The 21,094-nt window shown below is 40.2% G+C and overlaps 1 protein-coding gene across 2 annotated transcripts in view; it reads right to left on the bottom strand.

Annotated features, from left to right (window-relative positions):
• LOC122554345 (uncharacterized) overlaps positions 1-21,094 on the bottom strand; it is a 98,491-nt gene that overhangs the window by 35,211 nt on the left and 42,186 nt on the right. Inside the window, exons 3-7 of one of the 2 annotated variants that reach the window (XM_043699219.2) lie at positions 16,793-16,929; positions 6,056-6,193; positions 5,784-5,889; positions 5,560-5,692; positions 4,475-4,507 (exon numbers count right to left, since the gene is read on the bottom strand). In XM_043699219.2, the coding sequence (XP_043555154.1) occupies positions 4,475-4,507; positions 5,560-5,692; positions 5,784-5,889; positions 6,056-6,193; positions 16,793-16,929 (547 nt within the window). The remainder of the gene's footprint in view (positions 1-4,474; positions 4,508-5,559; positions 5,693-5,783; positions 5,890-6,055; positions 6,194-16,792; positions 16,930-21,094) is intronic. The other variant, XM_087990273.1, reaches the window with a different exon arrangement.

Here is a 21,094-nt window from a genome sequence, read left to right on the forward strand (position 1 = left end):
CTTTCTTGCCTCCTCCTCAGCAAACTTGGTCACTTTTGCATGATGGTGGACATACTCTGCTGCATTGGCTTGTAGGTTAAACCAGGTCAGGGAAACCTATGAATGTGAATGCAGATGACAGACATACCCATTTCATGGATACATCGCAACATTTGTGGTGCATTAGTCAGATATGTTTTTATGGTAATGGAGAAAAGAAAACAAGGCTTTTTTGATAAGGTCAAGTGTTTGGTGTGAATACGTCAGAATTTTTAACCCTCCCACCTCCAGATATCTCGAATAGACTGCCATCAGTCTGAGAAATAAAATAGGAGCAAGAGAGGACATCCAGTCCTTTGCATTTACTCCACAGCTCAATATGATCATGGCTGATCATCCAGTTCAATATGCTCCCTATAACCTTTGATCTCATTTGCCCTAAAGAACTATAATTAACTCCTTCTTGAAAATATTCAATGTTTTGATCTCAAATATTTTCTGCAGCAGAGAATTCCACAGGCTCACTACTCTGGGTGGAGATTGCTGCATCACCTTCCAAAATTGCCTACCCTGTACCCTTAGATTGTAATGCCTGGTTCTGGTCTCCCCAGTCATCGGGGAAATGTTTCTCAAGTTTACCCAGTCTAGTCCAGTAAGGAAACCAACACTCCATTCAAATAATTGGCCTTCCTGATATTGCTACCAAAGGGGATAACCTCACATTTATCCACATCACACTTCATCTGCCATGCATTTACCCACTCACTCAATTTGTCCAAATATAATGACGAATCTCCACATCCTGCTCATAGTTCACCCTGCTTCTCAGCTTTATGTTGTCTGCTAATCTGTAGATATTTCATTTACTTCTTTCAGCTAAATCATTCTTATATATATGTGAAATGTTGGGGACCAAGCACTGAGTCCTGCATATTCCCACTAGTCACTTGGTACAATTCAGTAAATGAGCTGCTAATTCTGACCATTTCTTGTCTGCCAACCATTTTGCTATCTATGTCAGAGCACTGTCCCTAATTTTGTGTGCTTTAACTTTATTAGCATACAAAGTAGAGTTTACAAGCTAAATATAATAGGGTTAACATAAACCCTAATTCTATGCTCATCTATTTCTTCACTGGCTGCTCAACTACAGTAACCTTTCTAGAGGTCAAAAACAGTAAACCTCACCTTGCAGAAGTTGGCCAACTAAGGTAACAAAACACATTTTGCCCTCTTCTGGAAAAGCCACTATTTGCATGTTATTGAATTAAATGTCCTGGTCTCAGAACTTATTCAATTTATCTATATAAATTAACAAAAAGTTTCCAAGATTTTAACATACTCCTACAAATTGCACTGGAGCATGATGTAGGATTTGAAAAAGGTTTTGTTTAAAGGATTTTCTAAGGTTTATGCAGGTCACGAAGCCTTGTACATAGTGACTTCACAATCAGGTCCACAGGTGCAAAAATGCACTTTACAACTGATAAATTCTGGCAAAGAAAACGGCAACTGTATGGCATTTGTAGACCTCAGTTTCATTGCGTAATGGTAAAAATTAGGTCCTTAACCAAATTCTGTTGAAAAAAAAGTCACCTAGGGAGTACTGCCTGTCGATTTTAAAAGAGGCTGTTTGGAACTAAGATATCTGGCATGTTTAGAGATATATTGTTGCTGTGGTTCTGTTCGCCGAGCTGGAAGTTTTTGTTGCAAACGTTTCGTCCCCTGGCTAGGTGACATCATCAGTGCTTGGGAGCCTCCTGCGAAGCACTTCTTTGATGTTTCCTCCGGTGTTTATAGTGGTCTGTCCCTGCCGCTTCCGGTTGTCAGTTTCAGCTGTCCGCTGTAGTGGTTGGTATATTGGGTCCAGGTCGATGTGTTTGTTGATGGAGTTTGTGGATGAATGCCATGCCTCTAGGAATTCCCTGGCTGTTCTCTGTCTGGCTTGCCCTATGATAGTGGTGTTGTCCCAGTCAAATTCATGTTGCTTATTGTCTGCGTGTGTGGCTACTAAGGATAGCTGGTCGTGTCGTTTCGTGGCTAGTTGATGTTCATGTATGCGGATTGTTAGCTGTCTTCCTGTTTGTCCTATATAGTGTTTTGTGCAGTCCTTGCATAGTATTTTGTACACTACATTAGTTTTGCTCATGTTGGGTATCGGGTCCTTCGTTCTGGTGAGTTGTTGTCTGAGCGTGGCTGTTGGTTTGTGTGCCGTTATGAGTCCTAGGGGTCGCAGTAGTCTGGCTGTCAGTTCCGAGATGCTCCTGATGTATGGTAGTGTGGCTAATCCTTTTGGTTGTGGTATGTCCTCGTTCCGTGGTCTTTCTCTTAGGCATCTGTTGATGAAGTTGCGCGGGTATCCGTTTTTGGCGAATACCTTGTATAGGTGTTCCTCTTCTTCTTTTTGCAGTTCTGGTGTACTGCAATGTGTTGTGGCCCTTTTGAATAGTGTCCTGGTGCAGCTTCATTTGTGTGTGTTGGGGTGGTTACTTTCATAGTTTAGGACTTGGTCTGTGTGTGTGGCTTTCCTGTATACCCTTGTAGTGAATTCTCCGTTCGGTGTTCTCTGTACCATCACACCTAAGAGAAAGACCACGGAACGAGTACATACCACAACCAAAAGGACTAGCCACACTACCATACATCAGGAGCATCTCGGAACTGACAGCCAGACTACTGTGACCCCTAGGACTCATAACGGCACACAAACCAACAGCCACGCTCAGACAACAACTCACCAGAACGAAGGACCCGATACCCAACATGAGCAAAACTAATGTAGTGTACAAAATACCATGCAAGGACTGCACAAAACACTATATAGGACAAACAGGAAGACAGCTAACAATCCGCATACATGAACATCAGCTAGCCACGAAACGACACGACCAGCTATCCTTAGTAGCCACACGCGCAGACAACAAGCAACATGAATTTGACTGGGACAACACCACTATCATAGGGCAAGCCAGACAGAGAACAGCCAGGGAATTCCTAGAGGCATGGCATTCATCCACAAACTCCATCAACAAACACATCGACCTGGACCCAATATACCAACCACTACAGCGGACAGCTGAAACTGACAACCGGAAGCAGCAGGGACAGACCACTATAAACACCGGAGGAAACATCAAAGAAGTGCTTCGCAGGAGGCTCCCAAGCACTGATGATGTCACCTAGCCAGGGGACGAAACGTTTGCAACAAAAACTTCCAGCTCGGCGAACAGAACCACAGCAATGAGCACCCGAGCTACAAATCTTCACACAAACTTTGAAGATATATTGTTGGCTCAAAATCTCTCCAGGCATTTTTTGGTGCATATATTTGCAATACGCAAAGTAGTAAGAATAGGTATTCCTTGCCCATTTCCAAACCTTCTGGATACTTTAGATGAATAATTGGTGATAATCTACTAGGGCTGAAAATGTGTTGCTGGAGAAGCGCAGCAGGTCAGGCAGCATCCAGGGAACAGGAGAATCGACGTTTCGGGCATAAGCCCTTCTTCAGGAAGGCTTATGCCCGAAACGTCGATTCTCCTGTTCCCTGGATGCTGCCTGACCTGCTGCGCTTCTCCAGCAACACATTTTCAGCTCTGATCTCCAGCATCTGCAGACCTCACTTTCTCCACAAAGATAATCTACTAGGTCCAGGCACAGCTGAACTTTGCAGTATAAATCTATCCAAAATGTGTTTAAACATGCTACAGCACAGATCACATCTGTTGCAAGAGTTGTGCAGATCATATCTCGGATAGGGTTAGCATTTCCTGCAGAAGTGAACTGCATCGCGCACAAAACCTGTGTGTTATTAGTTCATTCTGAGATATCCCAGAATATGTGCCATGATGCAATATATTCCACAATATATATTGTAATAATGAATGAGAGATACTCTGGTTGTTTTCAGTCCATTGGCTATTGATTCTCCGAATAGTGTCCTCAATTATCTTGCAGATTAACTGTTGCAAATGATTTTACTAACTAACTTTGATGAGTTGTTTATAAACAGAATGGTCAGTATATGCCTGATTTCCAAATGGAAACCGTCATGCATTGTCTAAATACAAGTCTTAAATTAATGAATGGCTGATTAGAGAATAATCTTTAATTTTCTATGAAATAGGTTTTAGAAAATTATATTTTTGGCGAATCCCAATACTTCATAAATTTTTTTTTGATGTTTAAAAAAAAAGATTGCCAAACTTTACTGGCTGAAATATAAAACATTATTTTTGTTCTTTCCTGCCAATGTTCATTTGAGAGAAAATGTATGCATGTGATGGAGTGAGACTTTCTGAAAGGAAGTAAATGTTCACTTATCTCCAGATCTCAGAGTGACTAATTGCATAACAATTATACATTAAAGTATGTTGTGCTTATAGAGAAATTGCCAAGCTTAGGCCTGTTTACTCAGACTGAGATGCATTTGACATTTACTGTAGCTCCAATTCCTTAAATACTGGAATATTTTGTAGCTTTCACAATGCATTACCTTTCGTATTCCACGTGTAGAGCTGCTTCCTTCCTGGAAATATTTAAAAGTTATAGTTATTGCAATATTCAGCAATTTGAGATTTTAAAAAATGTTTTCTACTCCTGATGCTTACTTAAATAAATTATCCAGGTTTCTCCTAACTGTGTTTATTCTGACCCATGATTTTACATTGTCCACCTTTGACACATCTCTGTACCTAACTACAGTTCACACTGTTGGCTCTCAGATTAGCGCCTCATTTTCTTCATGTCTAAATTAGAATGTTCCCTGGTTCCATAAAAGTGGAACGTATCCAAGTAACTGAAGGCATTTTACTCGTCTTTGCAGCGAAAACTGCAAGAAAAAGGATGTTTTTTGTATAGGATTAGATTAGATTAGATTAGGTTCCCTACAGTGTGGAAGCAGGCCCCTTTAGCCCAACAAGTCCACATCAACCTGCTGAAGAGCAACCCACCCAGACCCATTCCCCTACATTTACCCCTGCACCTAACACTATGGACAATTTAGCATGGCCAATTCACCTAACCTGCACATCTTTGGATTGTGGGAGGAAACCGGAGCCCCTATCGAAAATTAGGAAGACGACAGAATATTTGAAGCGATGTAAAGAACTTGCAGAGATTTTGGAGCAGAATGTAATTCTTGAAGTGAAATATAGTTTGATTGCATGCTTTTCTAACAATTAGTAACTAATGCATCTTAAAGTACTCTATCAGTATCATACTTCAGGTAGATTAGTAAAAAGACAGAGTCTGATCGAAGATGAATATTGAAAGTATGATGTGAATAAAGCAGTATTCGTGAATGTAGTCAGGTATTCTGTTAATATTGGTGATTACATTCATGGCTCATTGAACAGATATCTATGACCATATTTATTGATAACGTTTGTGCTCAGTGCTTAGCTGTACTTTTCTTACTCACTAATATACTCAAATGAAACCTATTGCAAAGGTCTTGGCATTTCACTTTATATTCACCTGAAGAAAGTTCTTGCAAGATTATGAAAAAAACAAGTGCCCTTACATTTTGTTAATTTTACCAATGTACTTAACAGGTAGTTAATGTAATTGTTTCTGTACATTTTCTGTAGGAAATTCAGTATCATCGTAACTGGAATCTGAAGGCTGTGAAGATTTGGGCTTAGGACCTTTGGGCAATGCCTTTGAACGTGGCTTTCGATTCCTTGTTGGTTTTTCTGTGGTATCACGCTTCCTAAAATGTTGAAGAGAAAGTTTAAAGTAATAATTTCATAGTTCATGCTTCCTGAGAAATGGCTTTAAAAGAATAAAAGAATTTTTTTTACCTTCCCCTGAAAAAATGCAAGTAGATAAGGAAACCTATAACAATGAGGAGAAACAGTACTACAATACATCCAGAAGTTAGAAATGAAGATGGAGGAGAATTGGTGTCTGCAGAGAGAAACAAAAATGCTAATTTAGAAATTACTTCCCTTCACCAAAATGCAAAGAATAAGTAATATCAAGAACTCAATATGAACACAGTAAGCTAAGCTTTTTTTTCCATTATTTGCATTGAAAAAGAAATTACATTGAAAACTTCAAGTGAAATACTTACGAATGAAATGTTGACAGTTCTCTCCAGAATATCCTGAGAAGCAAATACAAACGTATCCTAGAGTACTCTCCGGTTCCACAACACACTTTCCATTGTTCATGCATAGATGATTATTGCAGCCATGTTGGTCGTTGATTGCTAAAAAGATAAATTTCAAAATAAGAATGGAAATCAATTTTACTACAGAGTGATTTTGATTTTCTTCCTTGTTTACAATAGCCCCAAAATAGGATGAGTACATTAAACTCGAAACTCCAGACTTTGAGTGGCAAATACAGTGCCACTTGAGCAGAGAAGCAAAGATTATGAAAGGACCTATTTTAATTAGATTTCTGTCCTTTTCATGTCCCATTGATAAATTAAGATAAAATGTACACTTGATCCATTGTGACACTGTTTCAAGATATCAAGTCAAGTATTCCTAGAAAGCTTACGTAACACAGCCATACGTATGTGCAATACGTATGTAGTAAAACAGAGAAAGAAAAATCTTTGTTGTGTATTCATAATTGTCCTTATCTAATCAAAAGAGAGAGAGAATAAAAAGCCTAGCCTCATCTTCATCTTCCTTGAATCAAACTTTAAGTGACGTGTGCTTAGAACATCAATTTGGTGGCAAATCTGCAGTAATCCTGAACTCCAAAGGGGAGGAAAGAGTGACAGCCCTTGACATCAAGGCTACATTAACGGTATGGAATCAAGAACCCTAGTAAGATTAGAGTCAATGGGAATCAGGAGAAAAAAAAGCTACACTGATTAAAGTCATATCTAGTAAAAACAAAAGGAAGTCAGTTGTGTTTGCTGATGATCATTCATCTCCAGAACATTTTCAGTTTCAGGGTAGTTTCAGGTTAGAGTCCTAGGTCCAACCATCATCGGCTGCCTACATGACCATCCAATCAAAGGGAAGTTTGGATGTTTGCTGATGATTGCACAATTTTCAGCACCATTCGCAATTCCTCAGGTACTGAAGCAGTCATGTCCCAATGCAAGAAGACCTAGATGACATCCAGGCTTGGGCTGACAAGTATGACATGAAGGTTACTTGCTACAAGTGCTAAGCAATTACCATCTTCAACAAGAGAAAATCTAACCATTGTCCCTTGACATTCAATGGCATTACCGTAACTGAATTGCCCACTATCAACATCTTAAGTGTTACTATTAGGCAGAAGTGGGTACTGCAGATGCTGGAGATTAGAGTCAAGGTAAGAGTGATGCTGGAAAAGCACAGCAGGTCAGGCAGCATCTGAGAAGCAGGAAAATCAACGTTTTGGGCTAAAGCTCTCCTGATGAAGGGCTTTTGCCTGAAACATCGATTTCCTGCTCCTCAGATGCTGCCTGACCTTCTGTACTTTTCCAGCGCCACTCTAACCTAGGTGTTACTACTGACAAGCAACTCAAGTAAACTAGCCATATAAATACTACTGGTACTAGATGCTGGGAATCCTGCAGCAGTAATTCTATAACCCTCGACTCCCCAAGGGCTGTCCACCACCTAGAAGCCACAAGTCAGAAGTGTGTTGGGATATTCTCTACTTGACTGGATTAATGTGGCTCCAACCATAATCAAGAAGCTTGACACCACCTAGGACAAGGCAGCCAGCTTGATTGTTGCCATACGCTTAAACATGCACTGTCTCCATAACCATCACAAAGTTGTAACAGTACATACCATCTTCAAAATGCACTACAGAAATTCACCAAGACTCCATCGATAGCACCTTCAAAACCCAAAACCACATAGAATGGCAAGGACAGCACAGACATGTTAAAAAAACCTCTTGCAAGTTCCCCTCCAAACTACTTACCATCTGTACTTGGAAATATGTCACTGTTTCCTGTGACTGCACTTCAGAGACTCAAGAAGAGAGCTCACCAGCACCTTCTCAAGGGTGATTAAGAAAGGGCAACAGATGCTGGCCAAGCCAGCAAAGCCTACATCCCCCAAATTAGACAATAGGTGCAGGAGTAGGCCATTCAGCCCTTCGAGCCTGCACCGCCATTCAATATAATCATGGCTGATCATTCCTAATCAGTATCCTGTTCCTGCCCTATCTCCATAACCCTTGATTCCACTATCTTTGAGAGCTCTATCCAACTCTTTCTTAAATGAATCCAGAGACTGGGCCTCCACTGCCCTCTGGGGCAGAGCATTCCACACAGCCACCACTCTCTGGGTGAAGAAGTTTCTCCTGAGCTCTGTCCTAAATGGTCTACCCCGTATTTTTAAGCTGTGTCCTCTGGTTCGGCACTCACCCATCAGTGGAAATATGTTTCCTACTGCCAGAGTGTCCAATCCTTTCATAATCTTATACGTCACAATCAGATCCCCTCTCAGTCTTCGAAACTCAAGGGTATACAGGCCCCAGTCGCTCCAGTCTTTCAGTGTAAGGTAATCCTGCCATTCCAGGAATTGACCTCGTGAATCTACGCTGCACTCCCTCAATAGCCAGAATGTCTTATCTCAAATTTGGAGACCAGAACTGCACACAGTACTCTAGGTGTGGTCTCACCAGGGCCCTGTACAGCTGCAGAAGCACCTCTTTGCTTCTATACTCAATTCCCCTTGTTATGAAGGCCAGCATGCTATTAGCCTTCTTCACTACCTGCTGTACCTGCATGCTTGCCTTCATTGACTGGTGTACAAGAACACCCAGATCTCTCTGTACTGCCCCTTTACATAAATTGATTCCATTGAGGTAGTAGTCTGCCTTCCTGTTCTTGCCACCAAAGTGGATAACCATACATTTATCCACATTAAACTGCATCTGCCATGCATCTGCCCACTCACCTAACTTGTCCAGGTCACCCTGTAATCTCCTAACATCCTCCTCACATTTCACCCTGCCACCCAGCTTTGTATCATCAGCAAATTTGCTAATGTTATTGCTGATACCATCTTCTATATCATTAACATATATTGGAAAAAGCTGCGGTCCCAGCACGGATCCCTGCGGTACCCCACTGGTCACTGCCTGCCATTCCGAAATGGAGCCGTTTATCACTACCCTTTGTTTCCTATTAGCCAACCAATTTTCAATCCAATCTAGCACTTTGCCCCCAATACCATGCGCCCTAATTTTACTCACTATTCTCCTGTGTGGGACTTTATCAAAAGCTTTCCAAAAGTCCCGGTACACTACATCTACTGGATCTCCCTCGTCCAATTAGAAAAACAAATCCCTGTATCTGTGCTCAAAATCTGTTCTTAAGCGAATGAAGAACTGTGAATTCTCAGTGCTATTCTCTTCCCATAAAAGACTGCATTTATTGTATATTGTGCTTGACTATCCCTTGAAGAATATGTACCCAGAAAAGCAGCCATCTAGTATCAGTAGAGCAATAGTGCTACAACTTCGCAAATTATTTCCTGCTTGAATTTTGAAACAACTTAAAAGAATTAATGTTAAATAATGATTTGTCTATTTTGTGCAAATGCCTATTCTTTTATATCATTTTTATATTAATGGATGAAAATATTTCTACACTGCTGTCAAATATTTAGCACTGATGCATTAAAAACACAAAATACATCTGGGGCAGGAACTTCCCTGCATATTTTATAACTCTACAGTCAAGCTCAAATGTGATTCACAATGTTAACTCTGTGGAAAATATCATTCAATGAGATTTTCCCTTGAACAGTGAATCTATGGATAGAGGACAAAGAGACTACAATTAAGGATGACATGAGGGCTCTCAAAATTCTTGTTCTATTCAGAGGGCTTTCAGCTTGACAATACACACCTGAAGAACATTCGCTTACAAGTCGTCTTTGAGTTGGGTAAGCATTTCTGGCATCATGCTTTTATTTGGGAAGCTTGACTTGATCGATCCAGCCGATGAAGACTGGGCCCAGTGTATGGAAAGAATGTGATTTTATTTACAGGAAAATGACATTGGGGCAGATGAAAAGCAATGAGAAATGGTTTTGACTGCTTGCATACCTGCAACATTTTTGGTTATTAGGGTCTAACTTTGCCAGAGGCACCAGACATTAAAGTCTTCCAAGAGTTGACTGATTTGGTTAAGGAATATTACGACTCCAAAGCTCGTCTACTTCTGAGAAGCTATTGGTTTTATTTGTTATTCAAGAACTAGGGAAATCAGTATTAGGATTTTTGAAAAGGTAAGGACAACTGGCAGAGGCAGATGATTTTGGGTTAATCCTGAATAAATGCTGAGACATCGTTTGGTATGTGGGATTAATGACATTACCATGCACCTACGAGCTGAAGCCCAATTGGACTTTGAATAGGCACTACAATTGGCTTTGTCATTAGAAAATGTGGCAAGTGGAACATGGGAGCCACAGGGCATCCTAATGGAAGTGGACACCCTCACCTGTCTGACTGAGCTTGGGGAACACCACTTGAGAGTAGGCAATCACAGAGCCTCATGCAGGGCATATCCTGAGCAGAGGGACCCTAGGTTAGCCCACATCAAAACCCCACACCAAAGCCGAGCCTCGGCCAAATGGCTTAAAAGTTCTTCAGGATCTGGGCCAACTAGCCATTACAGTTGCTGTCAGAATGTGGACTTGAGACAGCAAAGGAGTCCTATAAGGCCTGACTTGAGTAAGAGAACTCATAGCCGGTATCTAGGGGAGTGCACGCTCTGGAAAGTCCACCACATTTGGGATGGAATAGCTAAATTGCTTGGAAACCTCCAAATCAGAACCAATTAAAATTAATGACTGGTTAAATGGTCACCCAGTTTTCATGGGAGGTCAATACTGGCGCAGCTGTATCAGTGGATGCAGAATCAGTTTTTAACAAGATTCACTCTGGATTCTAACCCTTATGTTTGCACAAGGCCTTGGTCAGATTGAGAATGTACACCGTATGATGTTGGTTTTGGGGTCTTATAAGAAATAGTTGATGTTTGTCATTGATTGTAGTAAGAGGTTCAGGCTCATGAATTAGTGGAGAAAGATTCACCTTGATTGGTTCAACTTTTTTGATTAGAAAACGGCTGGCTGAGTGAAGCCCTAATTAAATACCCACATACTTTTCAGGATTGGATATAGTTGCATTGGTGAGACAGTGCCCAGAATGCCAACAAGGACAAAAATTGCTGTGAGCAGTGCCCCCACATTTGTGGGAATGGCTGGGTAAACCCTGGACTCCATTACTTGTCCAATGCTAAAAAAAGGTCTCTCAGCATCTCATTCAGGGTTGTGCAAATCAATGTGTGTGTATGATAGCCAGAATGGCTATGCCAGCCACATGCTTTCTCCAAGTGAGAGAGACAGTTTACTTCATGGGAAGACGTTTGGTGCAGGAACCAAGGAAATGGCCCTGCATAGGTATGAGGCAAGGTCAATGCGAGGTCAGGGCCATGACATACAAAGTTTGCATGGATGAGGCAGTCCTGAACAAGCAAGTGGATCACCTGAAAGCCACTACCTTGCAAAAGGAGCAGGCTCAAAAGAGCTGGCCCCTCAGAACAGCCAGAAAAGCCTGTCAGAAACAGTGAGTTCTTCCCATCCGTATTGAGTTGAGGAAACCTCAGAGTCAGATGGATGCAGCCTCGATACCATTACCACGAGAAGAGGAGGAAACTCCCGAGATGCTCTGAACACAAGAGATGGGTAATAGTCCAATCAAGAAACCATATCTGGATTAAAACAGCCGAGAAGAAGCTACCAGAGCAAGACAGGCCTACATCACTGGATTGGGGAGAGGCGTGTATGTAGTCATTGGATCAGGTGGATCTTATTGAGTATGAGATCCTTTATGAGAACCTGGGCCAATTGGGGAGCCCTGGCTGACAGACATAAACAGGAGATTCTGACTCTGAGCTGGCTGGTCACAGTCAGTGTACTATGCACATGTAAATAAAGGGTGACTTGATGACAGAATACTGACCTTTGTGCAGTTATTTCAGATCCCCTCCTCAAAGGGCAGCCTATGTCTACTGCTAGATTCAGCAAGACAAATAGGGCTTCTAAACCCTGTCCAGATCTGTGTATGTGTCAGTTGCTGGCTAGTAAACTTCACTGTTGCATGGTCACTCAGAAATCCCAGGGGTTAAGAGACCATTAATTGGGACACTTGGCTACCCACTGAATGTAGGCTGGTAGCTACGCTATAACTTCACCCTTAAATCCATCTCATGGAAAATGACTTAGAGACAGAAAGGAGTTGAGGAAACAGCATGCAGACTGATGTGAAATTGTGCATTTGTTGAATTCCATTCCTAACACTAAACACCCGCCCTTGGAGTCTGGACATATGGGAAAATAGGAACCTGGGACTCAAGCTAAGTGCAAAGGAAATCATAACATAGATCATCCAAAGCATGTGTGTAATTTTATCTCAAAAAAATGACTTCTTGTTTTGGGTGGGATGTTTAAAATTTTACTTTACTCCAACATGCCCATTTTCTTTTAATAAAGTTGAAATGAGGGATGGGATGAGGAGAGATAGTACGGTTGATGATCAGTTCACTCAAGAGTAATGATGGCCATTTAAAGATGGTAATGAGACTATACCTTATATTAAATCTAGATTTCAAATTAATTCTGATTCACTAGGTTTCTTAAGCCATGGCAGCTAATGGGAAAGCACAGCTTTGTGAAAAACGTGTTTTTACTGCTTGTGGAAAAGATAGTATGAATGCTTCCTCAAAGTCCATGACTCCCCCTTACGTAGGGATTAGTGACTACTCTTCACAATCAAGGTACATGTTCCCTCCCTTCTCCTTACATCTTCAATGCAACAATAATCAAGTTTCTTTATGGCAGGCTTTTGGTTAGGAAATATGCTTGAAAGCAAAATGGCAAAACAACAGAAAGAAAAAAAAACTGGACTTCCTGTTTTGTTCACCAAATATCCTCTCCACTACTGTTAAAAGCAGCTTTAATGTATCAGGGCTTTTAAGTCATTGATTGCACATCACTGACCACTCACCATCCTAACTTCAAAATAGTGGCACTAAAGAAGAAGGAATAAGAGTCAAAATTCTGGAATTCCCTCCTGAATGGCATTGTAGGTATATCTATGGCAGGTGGATTGCATCAGTTCAAGGCAGCAGCTCACAACCACCTTCTCAAGGGCAACTAGGGATGGGCCACAAATGCTGGCCATGCACTGAAGTACACATCCCATGAGTGACTTTAAGTGTTGTGCCTCTGAAGAAGCAAGGAATTAACTTTCCCCTGGAATTAAAGTCCTCAAGGTTGCACCTACCAAGAGTTTCCAGCCTATCCAGATGCTGTGGCTGTTGCTAGTACCAGAGCCACTTGAAATTTCAGATAGAGGAGGGACATAATGTTGGTGGGTGATGTTAGGAGGGGTGTTGTAAGGAGCTCAGAGAAGGGGGTGGTGGGTGTCAGGATTGAGATATGGGGATGGTTTTTCAGCACCCACCAATCAATACTCTGTACTGAGATCAGAGACTAAATATTGCTCAATAACTGAATCACCCTACAGCTAAAGTAGAGGTTAGGCAGCTTGGACAAAAAGAACAAGATAAAGAACATTGTCACCCTTGCCATCGACAGGAAGAATTTCATATTAATCAGTGGTGAGAGTTCAGAATTGGGACTTCAGAGTTTGTTTACATGCCATTCTTGTAAATTACATTGCTCAGGCACTCACAGCTTGCTTTACATAACCATAGCCTTAAACATGAACTGTTTATATTTTATTAGTTCCTTTGTATGAAGACTCATGGTGTAAATATTTAACTCAGCTGGTAGTGAATGGTAAGGAATATGGGCTCAGGTCACACAATAGGTAACTATTTTCTCTTTAAATATTTTCAAATTACTGTTTTGCTTATAAATAGTATTTTACCAGGCAATGTGTCCTAAAATGAATATTACATAATCAACTCAAATCTGTGTCCATTGGATGTTGGGAATTTCACTTAATGAACCGTGCTGATTATTCATAATCACAGTTTATTGAATTTTCAGAAGCCTGTTCTCCAGAGAAGGCAGTTGATAAATGATAAGTAGACTAGATACAAGAATTAGTATTTGAGCAATAACAGGCTGAAGAATGGCTAACTTGAACCATCTTATTACAAGCAACTGGCACTGAAAGTGTACATAAACATTTGAAAAGTGCTCCCTTTGGTATTGTGGCTTAATAAACACAACCAAAGATAATTGTGCAAATAGAGATCTTCCTTACAGCAGGCCATTATATTACATTGCTAGGAGAATCCCTTAATTTACCTCAATGGGTAAATAACTACTTTCTTAAAAGTTCTTGAAACCAATATAAAGCAAGCAAAATGTCCACTTTTAATGTTGCTTTATAATCGTTATTATACAACACTGACTTATGCAGCTGGATAGTAAAGGGTATGTGCATACAGCTTTGAGACTGGGTGGCTCATTTTAACTGGCAGCTTATCAGGAAAGCAGCTTTATCCTGCTGTCTTCCACACTGTCATGTGTTAGTCTGTGAGCAAGCAACCACTTAGAAAAGGTAGATTGAGCCATTATGACATAATGAGCAATTAGAATGACATGAATTTTCAACTTGAATTTCAGATCCAAGGGTTTCTTGGACTCTCTGAAAATAACCAGTGAAACAAGGCAAGGATGCAGTAGCAATTGAGAATGCTGAAACCATAAGCGAAAAAAAATCACAAATATTTAATATGCTCAGCTCATTTCTTGTGGGAAAGTGTTTGTTTGGAATGACTTAAGAAGCTAAACCATATAGATTCCTTCAACATTTTGAAGATGTCACCCACACCTCAGTAGCTTGGAGGTCTGACTATCAGATTAGCAGTCAAAAAGTGTAGTGCTGGAATAGCACAGCCGGTCAGGCAGCATGCGAAGAGCAGGAGTCGACATTTTGAGCATAAGCTCTTCTTCAGGAATGTTCATCAAATTCCTGATGAAGAAATTATACTTGTAACATCAACTCTCCTACTCCTCAGATGCTGCCTGACCTGCTGTGCTTTTCCAGCACCATACTTTTTGATTCTGATCTCCAGCATCTGCAGTCCTCACTTTCTCCTATCAGATTAGCATGTGTACTAATGAAATGTTTTTAAAGTGTCTTTGGAAGGCCTGTATTTATTGCCCATTCCTAATTACTTTAAAAGCTTTAAAAGGTACTGTTGCTTTGATAGTCTTATAGTCAAGCCTAAGTGACTGCAAGCAGCTGCAGCTGAGAATACCAATAACCTGTTATACATAGAGAGAGAGAGAGAGAGAATTAGAGGACAGATACAATGCACAGGCATTAGGTTTACATGGCAGTGGATAAAGTTTCTCCAATGTTGAAACACTCATCTCTTAGCAGGCTCAGTGTTGTTTCAAGTGCTTGTCTGCTGAAACAAGTCCCACTATCAGTTGGACCCAGGCAGCTACTATGATGCTTTCAATCTGCAGCAGTTTACCTTCTGAAACATTTTAAGATCTGAAACTAGTTTAACTGGCTGAAATCTTGGACATCAGGGATACCCTTTTAAAATGTGATTGACGACATTACTCAGAAATCCAAGAGATGTGTCCCTTTCTCAAGCATGTCATTGATGTGTCAGATGTGCTGCAGATGCCTGGACATGTCTGGAGGTGCTCTTCAGAATGTAGCAGTCTCCAGAAATGGTCATAACAGTACTGAATAATGAGATCTGCAGGAGAACCAAGCTGCAGAATGTACAGCTTCAGGCAATTCAAAGGAGAATGAGGTAGAAGATGACAAGGAGGCGATGGAAGAAAATGAAATAAATGAGGAGGGGGAGGAAATCCAGGCAATGCACCACCAACAATACACATGGTTTTCCAGGATGGCCAAATTATTGCAAGGTTCACTAAGTTCCAAGACTGGATCCACATAAGAACCATATACAAAGGCTACTTTTCCTCCCAAACAACATAGTATGTCTTTCATATGCTCCCATTTTCTTTAGAATCAATTCATACCTCTCCATTTATCAACAAGCAACCAAAAATATCTTTCCAACCAAAGTGAAAATTCATTCTTTGTGGCAAAACGCAAGTCACATCAACTTTGCTAGAATGATCCTCACCGTGAGGCCACGTGAGTTTTCTTGCAATGCTTACCGAACTTGTCACATTAACTGACTGATGCCACTGGCACCATATTTTAAAAGGCCATCGTGCACCTAGGCAAGTGCTGTCAGTCTGAAGCAGCCCTGCATGGTTCCTAATATTTGCTTCAAACATGGTAGGCAGGGGCAAGTCAGCATCCTGCCTTGCAAACATCTGCTGGATGGAGCCGTATACATGGTAGAATTTCTTCTTCCACAGGGCAAGTAGTGGAGACCAGACCACTCCAACCTGGTCTGAGATTGCCACCCATACTGAAATAATCTTTGCCATCTGGAAGAGTGTCCAAATCTGTTGGAAGAAGGTCAACACATTTTTCCACTCACTAGTGCAAATGACACCATTTTTCTGACATCTCATTCTCTCTCTCTCTCTCTCTCTCTCTCTCTCTCTCCACTACTACTACTACTATGTACATTTCTCACCATGGTAGTTATGGACTAGTATGGCGCAAATGTCTATTTCATGCCTCTAAATGTGACATCACAATGGATGAGTGAAGGGAAAGAAACTCAGCAGAACCAAATTCAGATCGAAATATCTTTCCCTACTCAAGTCAGATTATTCTACAATAAAATTGGCATTGCAGTTCTAGATTCATGTGTTTGCGGCAGACATAAGTGATGGTTTTGAAATAGTTGCTTGCACTTTTAGGTGTTAACATCACACCTTGCAAACTCTCAGTATCCTACCTGCAGCATCAAATCCTCGATACTCAAGTGGTTCAATATTAACAGTCTTAATAAATTTTCTTGTGCCATCAAGTTTTTGTAGAATGACTTCAATATAATTATAAGGAGTTCCAGGCATATTGCACCATAGTTTATCCCTATGAATTAGGAAAAATAATGCTAATTATAGTTACATTCTTTCCTTTGTGTTCCAACTTTATTACACTCCCCTTGAAGGCTTAACATCCACCCTCCTTATCTCTAAGCAGTATGAAAGAAATTAGAGCTATTAAAACTAAGTCCCATAGTACACAAAGTCCCGTATAACTATCAATTATACAAAATATATACAATTTTTCAACATACTTGCAAACATGAGGAAATTTGTTCTCTCTTCGTTATTAGATGTGAAATTGCATAGAGTACAGATTATTCACCCCATTGTATGATGGTTATATTTCTCAAGTTGTCTCCTATTCCAAAGACCTTACCTCAGCCTTGCAGCATCTCTTTGCTCGGTGTACATCTAACTTCGTTCTTGAAAGCCTCGAAACAACTTAGTTCAACAACTTCCTATTAGCAACCAGTTCTACATTCTCACCACACTCTGGTAAATAAGTTCCTCCTTAATTTTGTACTAGGTTTATTTATAACTTTAGTATACTTACATCCTGCAATTTTGGTTTCACCACACAACTGGAGGCATTTGCACAGGCATAATATCTAATACATTCAGAATTGTAAGGAACTCCAACACATCTCCGCTAATTCTCTCTTTTCTAATAGAATCAGTCCCAACTTGCTCAATTTTTCCCAATAGCTGTTTTTTCTCAGTTTTTGTATCATTCTTGAAAATAGATTTTGCACTTGATCCTGTGTTTTGATATTATTTTAATAGTATGAGCCAGACCTGTGTGAGGTACTCAAGTGCAATGTAAATAGTGCCTGACTTAAATTTAAAGATAACTTCAGTACTTTTGAATAACCCTGGTGATCTGTTGCTTTCCAGCCTGTGATGCTGCTTTTAATGATCTGTTCACCGACATTTCCAGAACCATATGCTATTTAGTTTGCTAATTTATGCAGTTTCCAGCCTTTCCTACATCATCTCATTTTTATCAAGGCTAAAGTTCATTTTGCTACTTCATTGCTTAAGTCTCCAAGTTTTCTAATGCTTTCTTGGGAGAATGCAGCATCCTCCCTCGGGGTTTGCAATACCCTCAGTATTATCTGCCATCTTTATCACTTATTTCACTGTCCAAATCATGTAATTTAAATTACAAACAGTAGTGATCTCAACATTGATCTGCTTGGAACATTGCATTCTACTTTTATCAAATGTACCCTTTGCCCCAGTCTCAATTTTCTTTACTGTCTGCATTTGGCTTACACCAAAGAGCATGTGCATTAGCAGTGATATCTCTCAAATAAAGTTGAACAAAGAGTGACAAATACCAATTAATGACAAAATTTTAATGAAACAGCATATTGGTTAAGAAAAATAATGTGTTAAACAATGTAGAACTTCTCTTAATTTTTCAAAAATTTGCTAGATATTGCATGCATCAATGAATTGAGGGTGAACATGCATAGTTACCAATCGTCAGAAAACATTCTTCTTCATTTTAAACAACATACCATTTACTTCGCTTTTTATCTTCTGATTCCATATGCCCTAACCATTGTCATAAACCTACAATGATACCTTTATAATGCCTTTTTCAAAAGCCAAGCACATGATGATATCTGCTGCATAGGTCTTATCCATCTTGTTTCCCTTTCAAAAAGTCCTCTGTTTGGTGAAGCATGACTGAACCTTTTAAAGTTCACTAAATTACATTTTCAATCTCAAAATACTTTTATCACTTTTAGTAAGATTCCAGTACCTTTCCAATCAACAAAATTAAAACAATTTGATCTATAGCTCCAGGGTTATCATAGAATCCCTACAGTGTAGAAACAGGCCCTTCGGCCCAAGTCCACACCGACCCTCTGAAGAGTAACCCAACTAGACTCATTCCCCTACTACTCTACATTTACCTCAGACTAATGCGAAAACCTACACATGCCTGAAAACAATGGGCAACCTAGCATGGCCAATTCATCTCACCTGCACATCATTGGATTGTGGGAGGAAACCAGAGCACCCAGAGGAAACTCATACAAACACGGAGAGAACGTACAGACTCCACACAGATAGTCGCCGAGACCAGAATTGAACCCAGGTCCCTGGTGCTGTGAGGCAACAGTGATAACAATTGAGCCACCGTGCCATCCCTATTTTATTCTCTTTTTATAGATATGAACAACATTAGCTGTTTATCCCCCTTCTGTGCAACTTTGTACATAGAAACTGGTGCATCTATACTTCTGTAGTATCCTGGAGCATGCATTCGGTTTTGGTTTCACTAGCTTTTCAATAATTTTTTTCCATTTATACTCTAGCTCTATAAATATAGTTTCTAAATTTACTATCGAGAAAAAGGGTCTAATTTGTTAGATTACTTAAAGCTAAAGAAAGCAGTTATTCAATATACACACCATTCCTTTGACATTACCTGCAAGTTAATTAGATTACTTTACTTTTATCCTTTAGTGGCCATATACCAACTTTAAAGTTTCTTTTAAAATTATGTATTAATCTGAATTACTGAACAAAACCATGATGTGACACAGCCTACTTTCTGCTTTTATGTTGTGAGATTTGCGTAACTGTCAGTCGATTAAATTTCTTGTATATTTTGGGCATCCAGTTATCATGCATGATGTAATGCATTATCTTTTGCAAGTTATACATTTTGCAAGGAGATGGCAAAGCAGAATCATTGGAACCCAGTTTGATGGCTTTCAACACTTTGAAGAGTGCGAACTGTATTTGAAGGAAAACTGCTCATAAAAGTTACATTAAATCAACTTTTAATATGAAAGAAGAATCAATGAAATATTTTCTAAAACGGAAAAATGTGATCCATCAGTAGCAAGGCCAGACATATTGCTTCCAAAACTTGGGATTTTCTCCAGAAATCTCTTTGGCTTGCTACACCTCTCCTTACCTGGTGTGGCCTTTTTACAACTATAGCAATGCAGATGACCTCGCTGTCCCCTGAAATGGCCTGCAATCACTTGCTTGGATCAATGCATGACAAAGTGGAAGAGGAATGAAACTAAGCTAACCACCTAGCATCGAATGCAAATCCTCCTTACAATATCTGGGGACTTGTAATAAAATTGGGCAGGCTGTCCCACAGATTAATCATACAAAAGCCTGACATTGTCTCTAAGGTATGATTTTGAGAATAGGACTATATCCCAGGCACCACTATCATCATCCATGGATATATTCTAATTCACCAGGAAGAAGCAATTAGCAGAAGTGACAGCACAGTGTATTCAGTTGGGAAGGGGATGTGAACTTCGAACTCCAAGAAATATCATTGCATGAGGACAAACACGGGCAAGGAAACACAAGCTGGCTGAGTCCTGAAAGACACACCTGCCAGAATGGGTCTGCATGCTGAGGGAACCAATAAAAAACCTATTTGACCATACCCTCACCAATCTACTCTATATGCTTGCACTATCTATAACAGCATAGGTAGGAGTGATTACCAAATAGTCCTTGTGGAGACCAAATCCCAACTTCCTATTGAGGATATGCTCCATCGTGTTATGTGGCAACAAGCAAGTCAGATTTCGAACAGATCTCGTGACTCAAACTGGAGTATTAATGAAGTTCTGTGAGCCAACAGCAGTGGAATGGTGCTCAGTCATAATATGCAACCTCATGGTTTGGCTTATCACCCACTCGTATTCATCAAGTCAGGGGATCAACATTATTTGAATACAGTATGCACAAGAGCAAGCCAGGAGCAGCACCAGGCAGACCAACCTGGTGAAGCTGCAAAAAATTATTTGCATGCCTAACAGTAGAAAGGCAGGCAGAGGTAAGGGATCCTACAACCAGAGGATCAAATCTAATCTCTGCAGTCGTGTGTTAAACAGTCATAGATTCTAGGAGACAATCAAGTGTTTTGAGTATATTCTTGATAGAAAGCAAGTGACTGAGCAAATATCATGGGTGCTGGAGGAGATGACTGGAGTGATTTTATTTAACTAAATTTCTTCATGTTTTCTGACTGTTCTGTCAATTTACCTACCCTGAGTTAAAAGTGCTTTCAGCTCTGATTTCTATATTTATGCTTTCCAAGCTCTCTCTCGACTCTTCTATTTCAGTTATTCAGAAAGCCAATAACTCACAGTCAGTGGGGATAAGACAACAGTATTGCAAACAATGAATTGTCTCCTCATCTGATATTCAAAAGA

This window comes from Chiloscyllium plagiosum, unplaced genomic scaffold (genome assembly GCF_037043375.1).
Source record: "Chiloscyllium plagiosum isolate Xiang-an unplaced genomic scaffold, Cpla_swu_hap1 HiC_scaffold_9, whole genome shotgun sequence".
Taxonomy (NCBI): domain Eukaryota; kingdom Metazoa; phylum Chordata; class Chondrichthyes; order Orectolobiformes; family Hemiscylliidae; genus Chiloscyllium; species Chiloscyllium plagiosum.